The sequence below is a fragment of the Scyliorhinus canicula genome, chromosome 8, assembly GCF_902713615.1.
Source record: "Scyliorhinus canicula chromosome 8, sScyCan1.1, whole genome shotgun sequence".
In the NCBI taxonomy this organism is placed as follows: Eukaryota; Metazoa; Chordata; class Chondrichthyes; order Carcharhiniformes; family Scyliorhinidae; genus Scyliorhinus; species Scyliorhinus canicula.
The window spans coordinates 160,675,639-160,692,004 of NC_052153.1; the positions used below are offsets into that span (position 1 = coordinate 160,675,639).

The following is a 16,366-nucleotide window of genomic DNA, read 5'->3' on the forward strand; positions in this document are numbered from 1 at the left end:
TCTGGGGTAGGTGGAACCTCTACAAACGGGATGGTCTACACCTGGACCAGAGGGGTACTAATACCCGGTGGGGGGGTGGGGGGGAAGTTTGCTAATGCTCTTCCGGAGGGTTTAAACTAGTTCAGCAGGGGATTGGGAACCTGAATTGTTGCTCCAGTATACAGGAGGTTGAGGGTAGTGAGGTCATGAGTAAGGTTTCAATGTGGCAGGAGTGTGCAGGCAGGAAGGTGGTTTAAAGTGCGTCTACTTCGATGCCACGAGCATCCGGAATAAGGTGGATCAGCTTGCGGCATGGGTTGGTACCTAGGACTTCGATGTTGTGGCCATTTCTGAGACATGGATAGAGCAGGGAGAGGAATGGTTGTTGCAGGTACTGGGGTTTAGATATTTCCGTAAGCTCAGGGAAGGTGGTAAGAGAGGGGGAGGGGTGGCATTGTTAGTCAAGGACAGTATTACGGTGGCTGAGAGGACGTTTGATGAGGAGTCGACTACTGAGGTTGTATGGGCTGAGGTTAGAAACAGGAAAGGAGAGGTCACCCTGTTAGGGGTTTTCTGTAGGCCTCCGAAAAGTTCCAGAGATGGAGAGGAAAGGGTTGCAAAGGTGATTCTGGATAGGAGCGAAAGTAACAGGGTAGTTGTTATGGGGGACTTTAACTTTCCAAATATTGACTGGAAACACTATAGTTCGAGTACTTTAGATGGGTCCGTTTTTGTCCAATGTGTGCAGGAGGATTTCCTGACACAGTATGTAGATAGGCCAACGAGAGGCGAGGCCTTTTTGGATTTGGTACTGGATAATGAACCAGGACAGGTGTTAGATTTGGAGGAAGGTGAGCCAGATTAATCAAACCAGATTACTCTTTGTCAAAGGGTCAACCTGAACAGGTGCCGGAATGTGGCGACTAGGGGCTTTTTACAGTAACTTCATTGCAGTGCTAATGTAAGCCTACTTGTGATAAAGATTATTATTATTATCTGGACTCGAAGCATTAGTTCTTTGCTCTCCCTACAGATGCTGCCAGACCTCAAAGTTTTGACAAAGAGTAATCTGGGCTCGAAACGTTAACTCTTTTCTCTCCCTCCAGATGCTATCAGACCTGCTGAGACTTTCCAGCAATTTCTCTTCTGGTTGCAAACTAGTACACTGCTGTTGGAGATATAGCCTTTTGAACAGCATTACTCAAACTTTCGGGCTCCTGAGTGATCGGAGGGATTCAGGTTCAATTGGTTGGCTGGTGGCCAATAAATTGGCAATCGGCTGCATTCTGCCCGCCGACAGGTGGTGATTGGGTCCTGCCCGTGTGGGATGGTTTTCAAAGAACGAAGGAAGTGACAGTCGGATCGTGGGTGCTAAGGAGAGCATCTGAGAGTGTCTGTTTCTCACACGTGCTCCAGAAATATTTCCAGCATTTCTCTTTTAGTTTCAGACTCCAGCATCCGCAGTAATTTGATTTTCTCCTGTACTAATTTGCAACTTTGAGTTCCTCACTGCCTCTGTTTGACGTAAAGGTGTATATATATGTCCATTAATTTTCCATGGATCAAAAATGATAACCACAAAGTGAAAGAAATGAGAAAGAGGGGAAGCAGCAGGAAGGGCCCTTCCATAATTAATTGAATAATTCAAGTAGTTGATTAAAACACATTAACGATGGCAGGAGAGGTGATGTGTCATGGTTACAGCATGTGGCCATTCCTGAGTGCCAATCTGATCCATGGCAAACTTGTCGGCAGTATCTTTGGCTCAGAGTCATTGAGCTGGTGGCTGAGCTGTAGACACTGATGCGTCAGGGAGTGGGAAAGTTACCTGTGCACCTAATATCAGGAGGAAGTCGCACCCCTGAGGGCAGGGTCTTCAGATTTGGATAGTGGTTAGAAACAGGAGGGTGTGACTACGCGCAAGGCAGATAAGGGGACCTGGGGGCACAAGTTCAGGAGCCTTAGTTTTTGAACTAACTATGGAGAATAAATTGTTCGACAGGTTTGAGGTTTTTCCAGTTTGTTTGGACGAGTGTGGGATAAAGAAATTACAACATTTGCTATTTTCCAATCTAATGGGACCTTCTCCTAATTTAGGGAATTTGGAAAATTTAAAGCTAGCCACTTGCGTTAAAACCCGAGGGTGAAGTCCATCAGAACCTGAAATGGGTATGGTATCTTGGGAGGAAAGGTTAAACAATGCTCACCAATGACAATGAAACACTGAATCCTAACTTAACTTTTATCTCCACTCAAGAAAAACTTCTCTGGTCAAAATCCACTTTTTTAATAATCTTTATTGTCACAAGTAGGCTTATATTAACACAGCAATGAACTTATTGTGAAAATCCCCTAGTCCCCACACTCCGGTGCCTGGAGGGAGAATTCAGAATGTCCAAATTATCTAACAACACGTCTTTCGGGACTTGTGTGAGGAAACCAGAGCACCCGGAGGAAACCCACGCAGACACTGGGAGAATGTGCAGACTCCAACGGACAGTGAGTCAAGCTGGGAATCAAACCTGAGAGCCTGGCATTATGAAGCAACAGTGCTAATAGCACTATGCTATTACACAGTTGGCCAAGTCGGGGATGCTTGCCGTAAAGAAATGTCTTGGATAAAGCACTTTGAGAGAGAGATCCTTCAGGCAACAGCTTGCAGATTCTTGCCTGTGTCAAACTACTGTTTAACCCGCCAGCCTTTTCAGAAACTGCTGTTCTGTTGCAGGCAAAATATTTTTAACTATACTGTTGACAAACAGATCAAAACTGAACTCCAAAACTCAACACCTGACTGCTTTATCCCCTAGCTTCTCCCACTACATAACCTTACTAAAGCTAAACACAGTCTCTAATCTACACACCAGGGAACCTTCTTTATGCAAACAAAATTACATTGACCCTATTTCAGGTAAACTATATACATGGGCAGCATGGTGGTTAGCATAAATGCTTCACAGCTCCAGGGTCCCAGGTTCGATTCCCGGCTGGGTCACTGTCTGTGTGGAGTCTGCACGTCCTCCCCGTGTGTGCGTGGGTTTCCTCTGGGTGCTCCGGTTTCCTCCCACAGTCCAAAGATGTGCGGGTTAGGTGGATTGGCCATGCTAAATTGCCCGTAGTGTCCTAAAAAGTAAGGTTGGGGGGGGGGGGGTTGTTTGGTTACGGATATCGGGTGGATACGTGGGTTTGAGTAGGGTGATCATTGCTCGGCACAACATCGAAGGCCGGAGGGCCTGTTCTGTGCTGTACTGTTCTATGTTCTATGGTTGGAATTGAATGATGATTTCATTTTTACCATGTTTTAATTGCACCTCTGAAACCAAAGTGCTGGTCATGTAAATCAGGATTTTTAAAAAGCATTACTGCAGCAGACATACAGATTAACCCAGGCTTTTAACCCTTTATGCACCAAATGCATATAATACAATATATATCCGAAATTCCTACATTCACCACAATTTTCTAGATGCTTATAAACAGTCCTCTTTCTCAATGAAGACTGACCAAGGCTCTATACTGCTGATCTATCACTACTTCACCTTTTTAGATTCCAATCTCCTTTTATTATTATATTGACATAATTTCCAAGATCTATTAACATTTTGATCATTTCTTTGTATTTGTGGCCTAGCTTTTAGTGATTGAGTACATGGGTGTCTAAATCCCTTTGCTCCTCAACAGCTCTTTGCATTGCTAACCTATTTTGAACTTCCCTTGACATAGGGAGGGAATTCCACACTGACACTTGTTGGGTGATTGAAGGAGGGGGGGGGGGGGGGGGGGGGTGCACCGCAGGCTGGGACTTGAGGAATTGCATGTTTGTAGGGAATGTAGAATGTTGGCAGTTTGTGGATGTCTGGTAGGATGGGGAATGGTTGTGGGAGGAATTAAAGATGACTGCATTTTGAATTTGAGACTTTTGGAGGACAGGCATCTATTGTAGGCCATCAAATACAGGGTGGCATGCTGGATAGAGTTACTCTGGTACAAGGTCTTTGCAGCAGAGTTTTGGGCAGAGTGTTCATGGAGAATAAAAGTTGGGAACCCAGCAAATTGTAGACAAGGCTGAAGGTGATAAGGGTGTAGGGTTTCAAGGTAAAGGAATGGCGGCAGTCAGTGTTGTGGAGATGGAAGTATGCTGTTTTTATGGTGCAGTGAAGATACGTTCTACAAATAAATTACCAGGGCAGAATGTTGTTGTGCATTAAACTAGCAGATTATTGCTATCCTATAATGATTTTAACTATTAACTATTAGGAGATTATTAACTATAACTTAATAAACAACATTGAAACCCATTTTGTCAAACCATTCAAAGTCTGTTCCAATTTCTTAATTAAACGTATTAAAGCGTGCGAGTTACGATAATAAAAATGGAATTCAACCTCCAAACTAAAATAGTAATGTTTGTAATCAGGTAATCTTTTTTTGTCTTCCAAATTTCCAAAAATCAGTATTTGAGTTTTATTGTAAAGCAGCAACAGCCAATTTACTGTCTTAGTCTAAATGAAAGCTGAATATCCTTGGTGGGTACATTTTGCTGTGTCAATTCTTTAGGTTCTGGTTTCACAAAAATGAATGAAGGCAGCAGGTGTGATTTAGACATAGAGGCCTCTGAAACAGATGGATGTTGCAGCCAAAAGTGCAGCTTTTAATGTTCAGCTGTTTTTACAGGGGCAGTGTATGAATGCTTGCGGGAGGGAGAAATACGTCACTGGTATAAGTTACAGCCTGTATTACACACGTACTGACTGCCAATGGGGATTTGTGATTTTTATGGACTGAGTGCACAATGTTCATTTTGAGTTTGTAACCATCATTTCTACTTCAGTCATTGCACGTGGATTTCTATTCCATATAGTGATCATATTTCATTCCAAAAAAGAAAGACCAGATTTTGCATTAAAGACTTGTAGCCACTGGTGACAGGTTAAAACTGCTGGACCATTTTCCAGTTCTGAACCATACAAATTGTAAAGGAGAGAGCTTTTCAGCTACTCTGCTCAGTTCTGGCCTACGATGCTGCGGGGTCTGCACGCTGTGCAGGGTCTGCACATTCTCCCCGTGTGCGTGAGTTTCCTCTGGCTGCTCCGGTTTCCTTCCATTTCATTTGTTTAGCTACCTTCTCCAAAGATGTGCAGGTTAGGTGGATTTGCCATTCTAAATTGCCCTTGGTGTCCAAAATTTCCCTTCGTGTTGGGTGGGGTTACTGGGTTATGGGGATAGGGAGGAGGTGTGGATTTAGGTAGGGTGCTCTTTCCAAGAGCCGGTGCAGACTCGATGGGCCGAATGGCTGGCCTCCTGTAAATTCTATGATTCTAAAGCTATGATTCTATGCCTTAATGCTCTGTTGTAAGCATCCATTATTGTGACTAGAAATGCAGCTGAACAATACAAAGAAATGGCTGATGGCATTGAGTGGTATAAATTTCATGGGCCTTGAGAACATTCCAGCAATAGTGCTGAAGACTTGTGCTCCGGAATAGCCATGCCAAAGCCAAGTTGTTGCAGTACAACTGAAACATGGGAATCTATGTCACAATGTGGCTAGAGGATAGCAAATGTGGTCCCTTTGTTCAAGAAGGGGAGTAGAGATAACCCCGGTAACTATAGGCCGGTGAGCCTCACGTCTGTTGTGGGTAAAGTCTTGGAGAGTATTATAAGAGATAAGATTTATAATCATCTAGATAGGAATAATATGATTAGGGATAGTCAGCATAGTTTTGTGAAGGGTAGGTCATGCCTCACAAACCTTATCGAGTTCTTTGAGAAGGTGACTGAACAGGTAGACGAGGGTAGAGCAGTTGATGTGGTGTATATGGATTTCAGTAAAGCGTTTGATAAGGTTCCCCACGGTCGTCTATTGCAGAAAATACGGAGGCTGGGGATTGAGGGTGATTTAGAGATGTGGATCAGAAATTGGCTAGTTGAAAGAAGACAGAGAGTGGTGGTTGATGGCAAATGTTCAGAATGGAGTTCAGTTACGAGTGGCGTACCACAAGGATCTGTTCTGGGGCCGTTGCTGTTTGTCATTTTTATAAATGACCTAGAGGAGGGCACAGAAGGTTGGGTGAGTAAATTTGCAGACGACACTAAAGTCGGTGGAGTTGTAGACAGTGTGGAAGGATGTTGCAGGTTACAGAGGGACATAGATAAGCTGCAGAGCTGGGCTGAGAGGTGGCAAATGGAGTTTAATGTAGAGAAGTGTGAGGTGATTCACTTTGGAAAGAATAACAGGAATGTGGAATATTTGGCTAATGGTAAAATTCTTAGCAGTGTGGATGAGCAGAGGGATCTTGGTGTCCATGTACATAGATCCCTGAAAGTTGCCACCCAGGTTGATAGGGTTGTGAAGAAGGCCTATGGTGTGTTGGCCTTTATTGGTAGAGGGATTGAGTTCCGGAGCCATGAGGTCATGTTGCAGCTGTACAAAACTCTGGTACGGCCGCATTTGGAGTATTGCGTACAGTTCTGGTCGCCTCGTTATAGGAAGGACGTGGAAGCTTTGGAACAGGTGCAGAGGACATTTACCAGGATGTTGCCTGGTATGGAGGGAAAATCTTATGAGGAAAGGCTGATGGACTTGAGGTTGTTTTCGTTAGAGAGAAGAAGGTTAAGAGGTGACTTAATAGAGGCATACAAAATGATCAGAGGGTTAGATAGGGTGGACAGTGAGAGCCTTCTCCTGCGGATGGAGGTGGCTAGCACGAGGGGACATAGCCTTAAATTGAGGGGTAATAGATATAGGACAGAGGTCAGAGGTGGGTTTTTTACGCAAAGAGTGGTGAGGCCGTGGAATGCCCTACCTGCAACAGTAGTGAACTCGCCAACATTGAGGGCATTTAAACGTTTATTGGATAAGCATATGGGTGATAATGGCATAGTGTAGGTTAGATGGCCTTTAGTTTTTGACTTCCCATGTCGGTGCAACATCGTGGACCGAAGGGCCTGTACTGCGCTGTATCGTTCTATGTTCTATGTTCTAATGTGGAAAATTGTCCGGTATGTCCTGTCCACAAAAAACAGGACAATGACTGTGCATTTTTCTTGACTACATCTCAAAGGAATAGTACAGTACTATCAACTAATACTTACTCAACTATAACCTACTCATTAATCCTCAGTTTGGGTTCCACAAGGCACTTTTGCGTTTGACCTCATTATGCCCTTGGTCCACATATAAATAAAAGAGATGAACTGGTGAGGTGAGAGTGTAGTCGTGATATTGAGATAGCATTTGGCTCAATGTGGCATAAAGGTGCCCGAGGAAAACTCATGGAAGTGCAAATCAGTGGGTCACTCTCCACTGATTGGAGTCATGGCTAACACAAACGAAGATGGTTGTAGTCGTTGGAGGTCAATCATCCAAGTCCCAGGACGTCATGCAGGAGTTCCTCAGGATAGTAACCTAGGCCCAAATATCTTCAGTTGCTTCATTATTGTCCTGCCCTTTATCTCCAAGGTCAGAAGTAATCATATTCATTATTGATTGCATTATGTTCAGTAGCATTTGCGACTTCCCCAACACCAAAGCAGTCCATGTTCATATGTAGCAAGACCTAGACAACATTCAGACTTGGGCTAATAATTGACAAATAACAATTGCACAACCTAAGTGACACAAAATGACTATCTCCAGCAAGAGAGAATGGAACCATCTCTCCTTGACATTGAATGATTACCATCACTGATTCTCCCACCATCAGTATTCTGGGGATTGCCATTGATCAGGAAATGAACTGGGCCAGCTGTATAAATACTGTAGCTACAAGAGCAGGTCAGAGGCTGGGATTCTGTGGCACACAACGCATCTCCTGACTGTCAACCACCTACAAGACAATCAGGAGAGTGATGAAATACTCACCACTTGCCTCAATAATGTGCAGCTGCAATAACATTGAAGAAGTTTAGTCAGAAGTCTTACAACACCAGGTTAAAGTCCAACAGGTTTGTTTCAAACACGAGCTTTCGGAGCACTGCTCCTTCCTCAGGTGAATGCAGAGGTATGTTCCAGAAACATTTATATAGACAAAGTCAGAGATGCCAGACAATGCTTGGAATGCGAGCATTTGCGGGTAATCAAATCATTACAGATCCAGAGATAGGGGGTGATCCCAGGTTAAAGAGGTGTGAATTGTCTCAAGCCAGGACAGATGGTACGATTTTGCAAGTCCAGGCCAGATGGTGGGGGGTTAATGTAATGCGACATGAATCCAAGATCCCGGTTGAGGCCGCACTCATGCATGCAGAACTTAGCTATACGCTTTTGCTCGGGGGGGTGGGGATGACCTTGGCAAGATGTTCATCTTCATCGATGATGTGTTGAAGGCTGCAAAGAAGATGTCGTAGTTTCTCCACCCCAGGAAAGTACTGGACGGCGAAGAGTACTCTGTCAGTTGTGTCCCGTGTTTGTCTTCTGAGGAGGTCGGTGTGGTTTTTAGCAACCATTAATTCAAATACAACCCCCAAAGAATACAACACTAAAGTAATCCTAAAATTCAGGTTGGCTGGTACGGGAATTGAACGTGCTGCTGGCCTGCCTTGGTCTGCTTTAAAAGCCAGCTATTTAGCCCAGCGTGCTAAACCAGCCCCTCTGTGCAGTTTTGGCCTCCTTCTCTGAAGCAGGATGTTCTTGCTCTCGAGCGAGTGCAGCGAAGGTTTACCAGACTGATTCCGGGGATGGAGGGGCTGTCAGGAGGAGAGATTGACTAGGTTGGGATTGTTCTCACTGGAGTTCAGCAGAATGAGGGGGGATTCTCAGAGGCTTATAACATTTTTAACGGACTAGACAGGGGAGATGCAGGGAAGATGTTATCAACGATGGGTGTGTGCAGAACCAGGGCTTCACAGTCTGAGGATTCAGGGTACACCACTTCGGACAGAGATAAGGAGACACTTCACACAGAGTGGTGAGCCTGTGGAATTAGTTGTTGCTAAAACTTTGAATATATTCAAGAGGCGGATAGATATAGCTCTTGGGGCGAATGGGATCAAAGATTATGGGGCAGGAAGCAGGATTAGGCTATTGAGTTGGATGATCAGTCATGATCGTGATGAATGGCGGAGCAGGCTCGAAGGGCCAAAAGGCTTCTTCCTGCTTCTATCTTCTATGTATCTATGTATATCGTCGTTCCTTCACAGCTGAGGCAAAATCATGGAACTCCCTACCTAGCATCTTACCTACATCATGAGGGCAGCACAGTAGCATTGTGGATAGCACAATTGCTTCACAGCTCCAGGGTCCCAGGTTCGATTCCCGGCTTGGGTCACTGTCTGTGTGGAGTCTGCACGTTCTCCCCGTGTGTGCGTGGGTTTCCTCTGGGTGCTCCGGTTTCCTCCCGCAGTCCAAAGATGTGCAGGTTAGGTGGATTGGCCATGATAAATTGCCCTTAGTGTCCAAAATTGCCCTTAGTGTTGGGTGGGGTTACTGGGTTATGGGGATAGGATGGAGGTGTTGACCTCGGGTAGGGTGCTCTTTCCAAGAGCCGGTGCAGACTCGATGGGCCGAGTGGCCTCCTTCTGCACTGTAAATTCTATGATAATCACATGAACTACAGCAGCTCACCACCACCTTCTCAAGGGAAATTGGAGATGGGCAATAAAGGCTGGCCTGGCCAGTGATTCATTCCATGAAAGAATAATGAAATAATGCATTTTCACAAGCAAAGTCACACAGCGCCTTGTACAAATTTCTGCACCTTGGAGAGTCAAAAATACCCAAGAAAAATCATGCTTAGCAGTTAACAAACATGCAAGTTTGACAAAAGATTCAGTACTAAAAAAGTGATTTTGCAATGTTTTATTTCCGTGATATAAAGCCATTGGTTTTTTAATTGGCATTCACCTTTGTCGTTATCCAGTTGAGCAGTTATTTTAAAGCATCGCTGGAGGGCTGACGTGCACCACAGCCTGGAAGTTACTAATAGTAATAATCTGTCACAAAGTTCTTGTGCGTGATTCTTGCTGACGGAGGATTGAGAAGAATTGCATTACGACAAAGATTTCAGACTTTAAAAGTGAACTTTGTGATATATCGTTACGTGCTTGCAGATCATTTACACAAATGGCTCCATTGAAATAGTTAAAATTATAATCAGATATTAATACATGTCTGTTCTCACTTTTACCCCATCAGTTGGAATAGTTCAATAATTTCAATTCGTGAAGCCAAAGTGATTCCCAAAACCAATGAAATGGAATGGAAAAATAAATATATTTGTGTTGAAGGTATGTAATAAATGTTCCTGTATGACTAATGTATACAGTTTATTTACTTAGCAAAGTGCTTCTGGTGTCTTAAAAGAAGGATTTTCTGGTTTTATAAATTTTTACATTTTCTTTTTTCAGTAAGTGATTTTCTGAAGTCATGTTCCACCAGAATAAAGGTTTCCCAAGATAAGATCATCTGAACCATTTCCCAACAAAAGTGGATGTTTGAATCTAGATGCAGGCATCCCAGACTTGATAATTTTGAACTGAGATGTTGAAAATTATATGAACGGTAAACTTTGCCAGGTTTTAAATAAGGAGGTGGAATAATTTGCTGTCGTATTCTTGTGACTGGTCTGCAATGAATGAATTCAATTTCATTCAAAACTGGATAAATTCACCATGGTCTCTTGCTGCTGTAGATACAACATGTGAAGCATAAACATACTGCACAGCAAAATCAGCTCCACTCATTTCCTAAAGTATGCTGTCTTGACTAACTCATAAAGAGTGATGTCAAAGTTTACACAAAATAGGGAGTATCGTTAGTTCTTTGGCAGACCAAAGGAAGACAAATGAATGTTGACAAATGTGAGGTTATCCATTTTGGTAGGAATAACAACAAACGGGTTTATTTTTTAAATGATAAAATATTAAAGCATGCTGCTGTGCAGAGAGACCTGGGTGTGCTAGTGCATGAGTCACAGAAAGTTGGTTTACAGGTGCAACAGGTGATTAAGAAGGCGAATGGAATTTTGTCCTTCATTGCTAGAGGGATGGAGTTTAAGACTAGGGAGGTTATGCTGCAATTGTATAAGGTGTTAGTGAGGCCACACCTGGAGTATCGTGTTCAGTTTTGCTCTCCTTACTTGAGAAAGGACGTACTGGAGCTGGAGGGTGTGCAGAGGAGATGCACTAGGTTAATCCCAGAGCTGAAGGGGTTGGATTATGAGGACAGGTTGAGTAGACTGGGACTGTACTCGTTGGAATTTAGAAGGATGAGGGGGGATCTTATAGAAACATATAAAATTATGAAGGGAATAGATAGGATAGATGCGGGCAGGTTGTTTCCACTGGCGGGCGAAAGCAGAACTAGGGGGCATAGCCTCAAAATAAGGGGAAGTAGATATAGGACTGAGTTTAGGAGGAACTTCTTCACCCAAAGGGTTGTGAATTTATGGAATTCCTTGCCCAGTGAAGCAGTTGAGGCTCCTTCATTAAATGGTTTTAAGGTAAAGATAGATAGTTTTTTGAAGAATAAAGGGATTAAGGGTTATAGTGTTCAGGCCGGAAAGTGGAGCGGAGTCCACAAAAGATCAGCCATGATCTCATTGAATGGCAGAGCAGGTTTGAGGGGCCAGATGGCCTACACCTCCTAGTTCTTATGTTCTTAAGACCTTGGTTTTGACATATTTCTTGATCTCTGCTTGTCTTATAAATTAGACTTTTTAACAAGAGGCTTTCAAAAGAAGTTAGAAGTGCAGCTGACAACCTGCAAGAGGGAAATTGCCTCTGCATTCTTGATTGGACAAATAGAGAAATCTATTTGTCAAATAAAATTCCCCTTTTAATACAGCTTGCATATATTTGTTCTTATCATCTGAGAGTATAAAACTTACTTCTGGTACCAAATGAAAATTGTCATGCAATATTTTGTTTTGTCCTTACAAACTGAACCAAATTATATCTCACCCAATGTTAACTAGGCCTGTCTGGTAAGAGATTGATGTGGAGATGCCGGTGGTGGACTGGAGTGAGCACAGGAAGAAGTCATACAACACCAGGTTAAAGTCCAACAGGTTTGTTTCGAATCACCGAGGAAGGAGTGCTCCGAAACTCGAAACAAACCTATTGGACTTTAACCTTATGTTGTAAGACTTCTTACTGGTAAGAGATTAATCGAGTACACAAGGCCATAAGACATAGGAGCAGAATTAGGCCATTTTGCTCCGCCATTCAATCATGGCTGATATGTTTCTCATTCCCATCCTCCTGCTTTCTCTCCATAACCCCTGATCCCCTTATTAATCAAGAACCTATCTATCTTTGTCTTAAAGACACTCAGTGACTTGGCCTCCATAGCCTTATGCGGCAATGAGTTCCACAGATTCAGCACCTTCTGGCTGAAGAAATTCCTCCTTGTGCGTGGGTTTCCTCCGGGTGCTCCGGTTTCCTCCCACAGTCCAAAGATGTGCGGGTTAGGTGGATTGGCCATGCTAAATTGCCCGTAGTGTCCTAATAAAAAAGTAAGGTTAGGGGGGGGGGGGTTGTTGGGTTACGGGTATAGGGTGGATACGTGGGTTTGAGTAGGGTGATCATGGCTCGGCACAACATTGAGGGCCGAAGGGCCTGTTCTGTGCTGTACTGTTCTATGTTCTATGTCTCTGTTTTAAAGGATCGTCCCTTCAGTCTGAGGCTGTGCCCTTGGGTTTTAGTTTCTCCTACTAGTGGAAGCATCCTCTCCACGTTCACTCTATCTAGGCCTCTCCGTATTCTGCAAGTTACAATTAGATCCTCCCTCATCCTTCTAAACTCCATCGGGTACAGACCCAGAGTCCTCAGCCGCTCCTCATACGACAAGTCCTTCATTTTATGGGATCATGTGAACCTCCTTTGGACCCTCTCCAAGGCCAGCACATCCTTCCTTGGATATCGGGCCCTAAAACTGCTCACAATATTCCAAATGGGTTCTGATTAGAGCCTTCTACAGCCTCGAGTACATCCCTGCTCTTGTTTCTAGCCCTCTCGACATTAATGTTGACATTGCATTTGCGTTCCTGGCTATCAACTGAACCTGCATGTTAACCTTAAGAGACTCTTGAACTAGGACTCCTAAATCCCTGTGTGCTTCTGGTTTCTGAAGCCTTTTCCCAGCTAGAAAATAGTCAATACCTCTATTCTTCCTACCATAACCTCACGTTTCTACATTGTATTCCATCTGCCACTTCTTTACTGCCTCTCCAAGCCTATCCAGGTCCTTCTGCATCATCTCTGCATCCTTAACAAAACTTGTCCTTCTACATATCTTGATATCCTCTGCAAACTTAGCAACAAAGCCTTCTTCCTTCTTCCAGATCATTCATGTATATCGTGAATAGCCGTGGTCCCAACACTGCCCCATGTGGAACAACACCAGGTGCTATCCTGAAAATTACTCCTTTATTCCCCTTCTCTGCCTTCTACCAGTCAGCTAATCCTCTATCCATGCCAGTACCTTGCCCCTAACATCATGGGCTCTTAGCAGCCTCCTGTGCGGTACCTTGTCAAAGGCTTTCTGGAAATCCAAATAGGTCACGTCCACTGGCTCTCCTTTGTCTAATGTCCTCGTTACCTCCTCAAAGAATTCTAATAGATTTGTCAGGCATGACCTCTCCTTGACGAATCCATGCTAACGCGTTTCTATTTTATCATGCACTTCTAAGTTCTCCATAATCTCATCTTTAATAATAGACTCTAAAATCTTACCAAAAACCCTGCCCCCCCCCCAGGGTTCCTTCCCCTTAAGTTCCCTCATCAAGTCTGCCCCATCACACAATACCAAATCTAGAATTGCTTGTTTCCCGAGTGGGCTCTATCACAAGCTGCTCCAAAAAACCATCTTTTAGACATTCCCTTCCTTTTCTTGGGATCCGCTACCAATCTATTTTCCCAGTCCACCTGCACATTGAAGTCCCCATTATTGTAATGTTGCGCCTCTCCTGATTTATTTTCTGCCCCATATCCTGACTTACTGTTAGGGGGCGTGTACATAACTCCCTTCAGGGTCTTTTTTTAACTCTATCCACCCAAATTCTGCGCCTTCCGACCATATATTGCTTTTTGCTATCGATTTAGTTCATTTATTACGGACAATGCAACCCTATTTCCTCTACCCATCTGCCTCTCCTATCAATAGGACATATATCCTTGGATATTTAGATCCCAGCCCTGATCACCTTGCAGCACGTCTGTGTGATGCCGACAATACCATGCCTGACAATTTCAATGTGCGCAAAGAGCTCAATTTACCTTGTTTTGTATACCCCAAGCATTTGGGTATAACATCCTTAGTCCTGCATTGACTGCCCCTTCTCATTGTTGTCCTATTTTTTGTTTGCTGTGCCTGAAGTTAGATTCTTGCCACTTTCTATACTCTCTGCTTTATTAAATGTTCTGGAAACTTTACTAACCTCTCGGCCCTTAACCCGTTTAAAGTCCTCATCATTAACCTGCAATCTCACCACCTCGTTTAATTTTAATTTTCTAATTTTCCATACAACTGAACCCCACCCCCCCCACTATTTAGCTGAACGTAAGTCATGGAACAAGATCCCAATCCCAATGGACTTTCCTTGTTAAACACCTGGGTTCCATACACTGCAAGCAATGAGAATAATTTTCTGTAAACAAGAGGCAACTAGAGCACATAAATGAGTGACTGACGCCACCTGAACCCCAGTAGGTACCTGTCCAGACCTGAATTTATAATAACAATTTGGATATATTTAACAGCTTTAGCGTAGTAAAATATCCCAAGGCACTTCTCAGGAGAGCAATCAGACAAAAATTAATAGTCACAGAAGGGGATACATTACTAGAACTGTTCATAACATATTCTATTTATACAGTGTCTTTAGTGTAATAAACCAGACCAGGTGCTTCAGACTTTGATCATCATAGTGGATGGATGGATTTGTTTATTGTCACATGAACCGAGGTACAGTGAAAAGCATTTTTCTGCGAGCACCTCAAACAGATCATTTAGTATATGAAAAGAAAATACATAATGGGGCAGCAGAAGGTACACAATGAAATGAAATGAAAATCGCTTATTGTCACGAGTAGGCTTCAATGAAATTACTGTGAAAAGCCCCTAGTCGCCACATTCCGGCGCCTGTCTGGGGAGGCTGGTACGGGAATCGAACCGTGCTGTTGGTCTGCTTTAAAAGCCAGCGATTTAGCTCAGTGAGCTAAACCAGCCCCTGTAAATACAATGTAAATACATAGACACCGGCATCGGGTGAACCATACAGGAGTGTAGTATTAATCAGGTTAGTCCATAAGAGGGTCGTTTATAAGTCTGGTAACAGCGGTGAAGAAGCTGTTTTTGAATCTGTTTGTGCGTGTTCTCAGATTTTTATATCTACTGCCCGATGGAAGAATTTGGAAGAGTGAGTAAGCCGGGTGGGAGCGGTCTTTGATTATGCTGCCCGTTTACCAAGGCAATGGGAGGTGTAGATAGAGTCAATGGATGGGAGGCAAGTTTGTGTGATGGACTGGGCAGTGTTCACGACTCTGAAATTTCTTATGGTCTCGAGGCAATATTAGGTAGGATCTATGGCCAAAAGTTTAGTTAAATCGGGAAGTGTTTAAGATCCATCTTAAAGTAGGAGAGGTAGAAAGTTACAGTGAGGATTAAGACACAGGCAGTTGAAAGCAAGAGCATCAATAGTTGTACAATTAAAATGGGAGATGGTCAAATAGTGCGATGTAGGTTCCATCAAAATTAAGAAAACTTGATCATAATAGCAGCCTTCTGTTTCGTAAGACAATGATTCGCACTGTGGTGGTCAGCTGTGTTAAGCATCACTTGGTGTGGCTCAGATGCACCGCTCTGGCATGGTAGTCATTTGCTGCAGAGGAAGATAGTGGGCTGAGAAGGTGCAAGGTTCGTTGGCCTCTTTATTTATTTTTTTCTCTGGTCTTTTTTTTTTCTCTGGGTTCTCCTCTTGATAAGCTTAGCTTTTTATTTCTCTTTGCCTCTTCTAATGCCCTTCCAAACAGCCAGCCATCAAAGGATTTAACTGTCAGCGACTGTCTCCCATTTTTCAGGGTCAATATCCACCATCTTTGTATCTCATTTGCAGGCATCCTTGTAGCAGAGCAGAGGTATGGACGCTCAGGAGGTTATGACCAAATGATCAGTTCCCTCTGCAGATAGCCATGATCCATCTGATGAATGTGGCCGAGCCAGCACAGATATCGTTGGTTTAGCAACGAGTATATGCTGATGAAATTAGCACTCTCCTGGACCTCTGAGTTGGTGACATTGTCATGCTAAGAAATGCTGAGGACATGTCTGAGACAGCGATGGTGGAAACTGTTCAGCCGTTCCTTCTGCCGAACATGTTCATGTTGTCAAGACTTCCCCACTGTAGCAGAGTGTGCTGAGAACACAGGCTTGGCAGACTCTGTTTTG

General features: G+C 43.6%; 1 protein-coding gene across 2 annotated transcripts in view; it reads left to right on the forward strand.

Moving 5' to 3' along the window:
• The window catches only part of tent2 (terminal nucleotidyltransferase 2), a 111,086-nt gene that overhangs the window by 74,073 nt on the left and 20,647 nt on the right, over positions 1 to 16,366 (forward strand). For both annotated transcript variants that reach the window (XM_038805567.1, XM_038805566.1), the window contains one exon: positions 10,115 to 10,206. In XM_038805567.1, coding sequence (XP_038661495.1) covers positions 10,115 to 10,206 — 92 coding nt within the window. The remainder of the gene's footprint in view (positions 1 to 10,114; positions 10,207 to 16,366) is intronic.